This window comes from Arachis stenosperma, chromosome 5 (genome assembly GCF_014773155.1).
Source record: "Arachis stenosperma cultivar V10309 chromosome 5, arast.V10309.gnm1.PFL2, whole genome shotgun sequence".
Lineage (NCBI taxonomy): Eukaryota > Viridiplantae > Streptophyta > Magnoliopsida > Fabales > Fabaceae > Arachis > Arachis stenosperma.
This window is the reverse complement of record NC_080381.1, coordinates 120,028,475-120,034,805: the sequence shown is the minus strand read 5'-3', so window position 1 is coordinate 120,034,805 and position 6,331 is coordinate 120,028,475. Positions and strand designations below refer to the sequence as shown.

General features: G+C 40.8%; 1 protein-coding gene across 1 annotated transcript; it reads left to right on the top strand.

The window, feature by feature from the left end:
- The first annotated feature begins 3,679 nt into the window (after positions 1-3,679).
- Positions 3,680-6,331, top strand: LOC130981249 (uncharacterized). The gene is made up of 6 exons (XM_057904853.1): positions 3,680-3,842; positions 3,951-4,600; positions 4,691-5,083; positions 5,306-5,664; positions 5,777-5,880; positions 5,952-6,331. Exons 1-6 carry the CDS (start codon positions 3,680-3,682, stop codon positions 6,329-6,331), a joined length of 2,049 nt encoding a protein of 682 aa, XP_057760836.1.

Sequence of the window (6,331 nt, the reverse complement as noted above, 5' to 3'; positions counted from 1 at the left end):
AAAGATAACAATTATGAACACACATCGGAGGCAAAACACACTATACCTAATCCCCCAAAAACAACCACCAAAAGAACCAACCCCTTCACAAAGGAAGTCATGAACTTCGAAATGCCCAAAAACTTCACCATACCAACGAATTTAAAGCCCTATCTAGGAATAGGCGACCCAAATATCCATGTCACAAAATTCTATACGATGATGTTTATGAATAAAAAATACGACCCAATCCTATGCCGAACTTTCCCCACCTTCTTAGATGGAGCCGCTTTGATCTGGTTCTCCAATCTCCTAGAAGGCTCCATCTCCAACTTTGATGAATTGGCCAACCAGTTTGTCAACCACTTTGCCGCATCCAAAATATGCGTTCACAATTCCGACTACCTGAGCCCTATTAAGCAAGGGCCGAATGAAAGCCTGAAAGACTACATGACCAGGTTCGCTGAAGCAACCAATGAAATACCTAACCTAAACCCAGAGGTCCACCTCCACGCTCTGAAAAGCGGCCTTCGCCCAAGGAAATTTTAGGAGACCATAGTCATAGCAAAGCCGAAAACTCTAGCCGAATTCCAAGAAAAGGCAACAACCCAGATCGAGATCGAAGAACTCCGAGCACTGCGGAAGGCAGAAAAGCCCACCTCAAGCAGAGAGGACGAAAGGCGAACCAAGCATCCATACAGTAGAACAGACCAAAAGTCACTCAGGCTAACACCTAAATTCGACAGCTACACCCCCTTAATACCAAAAGAAAAGACATTATCAAAGACATCCTGCATTCAAAACTCATCAAGCCTCCGAACAGGGCTGGCACATACCAAAACCAACGATATGTAGACAAATCTAAATATTGCGCCTTCCATCAGAAATATGGACATACCACGGATGACTGTGTAATAGCAAAAGATGACCGAAAAGCTGGCCCGCCAAGGACTATTGGACAAATATATCGATAGCATCGGATGAAAGCGAAACACAGAAGACCTCGGCCAATATTCTAAAACAACTGACAAATCCCGAGACAAAGGGAAAAAGGTAGACGATGATATTAGTCCACCTCACAGAATAATAAATTGCATTTCTGGCAGTTTTGCAGGTGGAGGGTTGAAGGTTTTTGTAGGCTTAGAGAAGGGGGTTGAATCTATGCCTTCCTTTTAAGTTGCTGTTATGACCTTTTAAAACAAACTTTCAATTCTGATTCTGTTTGTACTCAGCAGCGGAAATTTATGAGACAATTTATTTTTGTCTCATGAATATCAAAAAATAGAACATAGCAGAGAAGAGAAAAGCTAACACCAGCATGTATCCTGGTTCGGTTGCCTTGTGCTATGCAACCTACATCTAGTCTCCTCCACAACAATGGAGGAATTTCCACTATAGTTAAAAGTATTACATACACCAATTTCACACTCAAGTTCTAACCTAACTTGACATTGGCTATGCTAATACCTAACTCTTCACTCTTAGTGCTAACCCAACTAAGAAAGGGATACCTCACAGGTACAAGATACAAGACATAGACATACCTAAAGAAATCTGAAAATAACTATAGGCTTTTCTCTCAAGTGTATCACACGGCCTTTTTCCACTCATGGCTTTTACTTGAGCTTTCTCACTATGTCTTTTCTCACAAAAAATTACAGAAAGATAAACATAGAAAAGTACATCACAATCTGTAAAACATGAAGGAGATTGACTTCATCAACAGCCTCTTCGCTATGTGCAAAACCAGATTTGCAAACCTCAGATACAGTTCTTCAGTATTGGCCGAATACTTCTTTGAAAGAAAGCATTATCCAAGTAGAGGAACTTCTTCTCAGAACTCAACTCACCAAACTCTGGTTTTCTCTCCTTAGTTCTGAATGAGCAGAAAGCTTCTTTTTATCTCCTTGCATGTTCCTTGGTTGCTCACCCTAGGTCAACTTCTTGAGCCTTGAGCTTCACCAACCCACAAACTCACTTTTTCTCATTAAACATCAGAGTAGAAACTTTGCTTCTGACTTCTTCATCTTGACCGAAAGTCATAAAACAACAACCACAAAAGTCTTCCAATGGTCAACTTAATCTAAGCCCTTGAAAACCATCTTGGTCCCCAAGACATGTTTGAGACCGTGGATTTACAACAGAGAAGAACAGAAATCTTCTTTTCCATATAGCTCAAAATGGAGTGGCAGAGAGTTGAAGATGAAGAGAAGAAAGTGTGTTGCATGTAAAAGGAAATGGGTTACCTTTAACCTAAGCTTGATTTGGTTTGAAATGGTTGATTAGACTTCTGAGTTTCAAGCTTGGACTTTCTCTTTCTTGCTTCTTTGAGTTTGTGATTTGACATGGTTAAAGAAAAGAAGAATGTTGAGTTGGTGAAAGCAAGTGAGAGGGAATTGAAATTAATTCGGACTTGGATTGGGTTCTACTCAAGTTCAGCCCATTGGTGCCTTGCCTTTGCTTCTTTAAAGAATTGAGCTTGAGATGAATGACTTGGGCTTGTTTTATTTTCACTTATCATTCAACCCACCAGCAGATATCTTTTGTTTAATGTTGGGCTGCTGCAAATCTTATTTTTTGCCTGCATCACTTATCTAAAATAATCAAAACTGATTGGGTGATTAGCCCACTAATCAAATGTTTGTCATCATCAATTATATTAATTATTTTCTTAACTCAACAAGGGTGTACAAACTCGGCGAGAAAACGATCGTACCTAGCTATGATGACTATGATAGCATCAACCTCATCTCAACCTATCAACCCAAACAAACCAGATATCTCTTTTCTGCCCAACGACTATAAGGAAACCGACTACAACCTCGACGACCCCGTAGTTATCTCTGTGTAGGTCGGAGAGCCATTGGTCAAGAACATTCTTATGGACCCAGGGAGCAGCACAGATGTACTATTCTACCCAACATTTCAGAAAATGAAGTTAAGCGACAAAGCCCTGCAACCATCTTCTAGAGAACTGGTAGGTTTCTCAGGTGAGCGAGTCTCTATTTGAGGTTACATATGGTTATAAACCACATTAGGATATTATCCTGAACATAGAACCATTGACATCCAATATCTGGTAGTTGATTGCAAAAGTCCTTACAATATAATCCTAGGCAGACCCTCTTTGAATGCATTCAACGCTATTATTTTCACTATACATTTGTGTATCAAGTTTCTCTCGCAGGATAACAAAGTAGTAATAATTCATGGAGACCAAAGGGAAGCCTAGCAGTGCTATAACGCTAGCCTGAAGAATGAATACTCAAGACAACCCGAGCAGCAGTATGTCCAAACAGTATATAATTCGAAACAATTAGCCCCTCTGGCCGACTTAGACCCTCAGACCAACCATCAAGAACGACCGATGCCTACAGATGACCTCACAAAAGTTCAACTGACGACAGAAGATGGCAAATATGCATACCTCGGCAATGCACTGAAAAATGAAGACCGAGAACAACTGGCCGAGCTATTAATACAACATGCCGATCTATTTGCATGGACTCCAGCAGACATGTCAGGGATAGACCCTAACATCATCTGTCGCAAGTTAGCAGTCAATCCATCAATCCGACTTATAGCCCATAAGAAAATACACCTCGGCACAGATAAAATGGTAGCCTCCCTGGAGGAAACCCAAAAGCTTCTCAATGCTGGCTTCATCAAGGAGCTTTGATACTCCACGTGGTTAGCCAATATGGTAACATTAAGAAAGAATAACGGTAAGTGGAGGATGTGTGTGGACTACACAGACCTCAATATGGCATGTCCAAAGGACACATACCCTCTCCCATGCATTGACAAACTGGTTGACAGTTCTTCCGGTTTCCAGTGTTTAAGTTTTATGGATTCCTATTCTGGTTATAACAAAATACTAATGTATTCGATTGACTAAGATAAGACAACTTTTATTACTGAAAATGGAAATTTTTGTTATAAGGTTATGTCATTCGAGCTCAAAAATGCAGGTGCTACATACCAAAGACTCGTGGACAAAGTCTTCTCAAACCAAATCAGCCGAAACATAGAAGTCTACGTCGATGACATGGTGGCAAAGACACCACATGCAGAAAACCACATCAAGAACTTAAAAGAAATATTCCAACAACTCCGAATGTACAACATGAAACTCAATCCCGAGAAATGCGCCTTTGGAGTGCAAGGTGAGAAATTCATTGGCTTTATGCTCACCTGCCGAGGTATTGAAGCCAACCCTGAAAAATTCCAAGCAGTCCTAAACATGAGAAGCCCAAAAACAGTCAAAGAGGTTCAACAATTAAGTGGTCGATTAGTAGCATTATCCAGGTTTTTACCATGTGCACCTCACCGGTCACGTCACTTTTTCAAGACCCTGAGAAAACAACAAAGATTCGAATGGACAAAAGAGTGCAAAGAAGCATTCACCAAGCTCAAAACAATACTATCAGAGCCAGCCATACTTCAAACACTAGAGTCAGGTAAACCGTTGTTCCTATATTTATCTGGTACTAATCATGCCATCAGTTCTGTCTTGGTAACAGAAATAGGAAAACAACAACAACCAATATACTTCGTCAGCAAATCCCTCCAACACGCCGAGGTTAAATATCCAAAGCTAGAAAAGCTTGCCCTGGCCTTAGTAACAACGGCCAGATGACTACGACATTACTTTCAGTGTTATACCATCATTGTCAGAACAGAATAACCCCTCCGGCAAGTTTTGACAAAGCCAGAACTTGCTGGAAGGTTAATCAAATGGTCAATTGAACTATCCGAGTATGACATCCAATACCAATTGCGAGGAGCCTTGAAGTCCCAAGCACTCGTAGACTTCGTGGCAGAGTTCATGGCAGATGAGCCTAATCCGACCAAAAATACTTGGACGCTATACGTCGAAGGAGCCTCAAACAACAAAGGCTCAGGGGCAGGAATCCTACTTGAGGACGAACACGACACAACTTTGGAACAATCTCTACAATTCACTTTCCACGCAAGCAACAATCAAGCAGAGTATGAAGCACTCATAGCAGGAGTGAAGCTAGCCCATACAATAGGCGTAACACAATTGCGCGTCAAGTGTGACTCCTTACTTGTGGTACAACAGGTAACAGGTAACTTCCAGGTAAAAGATCCACTGTTGGAAAAATATAATGCTATTGTTAATAATCTCATCAACGGTTTCTAAAAATTTGAAAAATCTCATATACCTCGGGAGCAAAATGATAGAGCAGACATCCTTTCAAAATTAGCAACAACCAGAAGTCAAACTAAAACACCTATATTATCTTAACTAACGCTTGATGAACCTAGTGTTATGCTAACAACAATTTTCAACATCTCACAGGAAGAAGACTGGCGAACACCTCTTATACGTTACCTACAAACAGGTGACATACCTAATGACATCCACAATGAAATAAAATTCAAAAGAAGAGCAGGTTTCTACACGCTGCTAGGTTCTGAGCTATACAAGCGAGGCTTCGTGATACCTTTCCTTAAATGCCTAAACATGGCAGACGCTAAGTTAGCAGTGGACGAAGTTCACGAAGGCATTTGTGGAACACACATAGGAGGACGAAGTCTAGCTTCTAAAATCCTCCGAGCTGGTTACTATTGGGCATGTACAAGGTCCAACACTGCGACCATTGTTAAAGACATGCACCAATTATCCACAACTCAGTCGAGCAGTTGCGTTCGTCAGAGGTAAGCTGGCCCTTTAACAAATGAGGGCTGGACATCCTCGGACCCTTTCTGCCAGCACCAGGCCAGGTTAAGTTCTTAATTGTTGCCATTGACTATTTTACAAAATTGATAGAAGCAATACCGTTGGCAAAAATAACTTCCGAAAAATGATCTCTTTTGTATGGAAACATATACTCTGCCGATTTGGTATTCCTCAATCCATTATAACTGATAATGGTAAATTATAGATAAAAAATTCACAATCTTCTTGCAAAATTTCAAAATAGTTCGATAGTTCTCATCTGTAGAACACTCACAAACTAACGGACTAGCTGAGGTTGCCAATAAGATCATTTTACAGGGCCTCAGAAAGAAACTCGAAGATTTCAAAGGAGAATGGGCCGAGCTTATCCCAGAAGTACTATGGAGCTACAACACAACGGAACAATCATCAACAAAAGAAACCCCTTTCAGGTTAGTATACGGATGTGATGCCATGCTACCTGTCAAAATCTCTCTACAAACTCCCAGAACCACAAACATTAACGAAAGCGACAACATTAAAAACAGAAGACCTGAGCTTGACCTCATCGTAGAAAATCGAAACAAGTCAACACTACAACAACTCGGCACTAAGCGAGCTATAGCTCGGAAATACAATAAGAAACTCAAACCAAGGATACTCTGA

Coding starts and splice junctions, on each gene's coding strand:
- LOC130981249 (XM_057904853.1), top strand. CDS start 3,680: ATGGTAACATTAAGAAAGAATAACGGTAAGTGGAGGATGTGTGTGGAC. Junction 4,601..4,690: donor AAAAGCTTGCCCTGGCCTTA/GTAACAACGGCC, acceptor GTTTTGACAAAG/CCAGAACTTGCTGGAAGGTT. Junction 5,881..5,951: donor ATCCATTATAACTGATAATG/GTAAATTATAGA, acceptor TCTCATCTGTAG/AACACTCACAAACTAACGGA.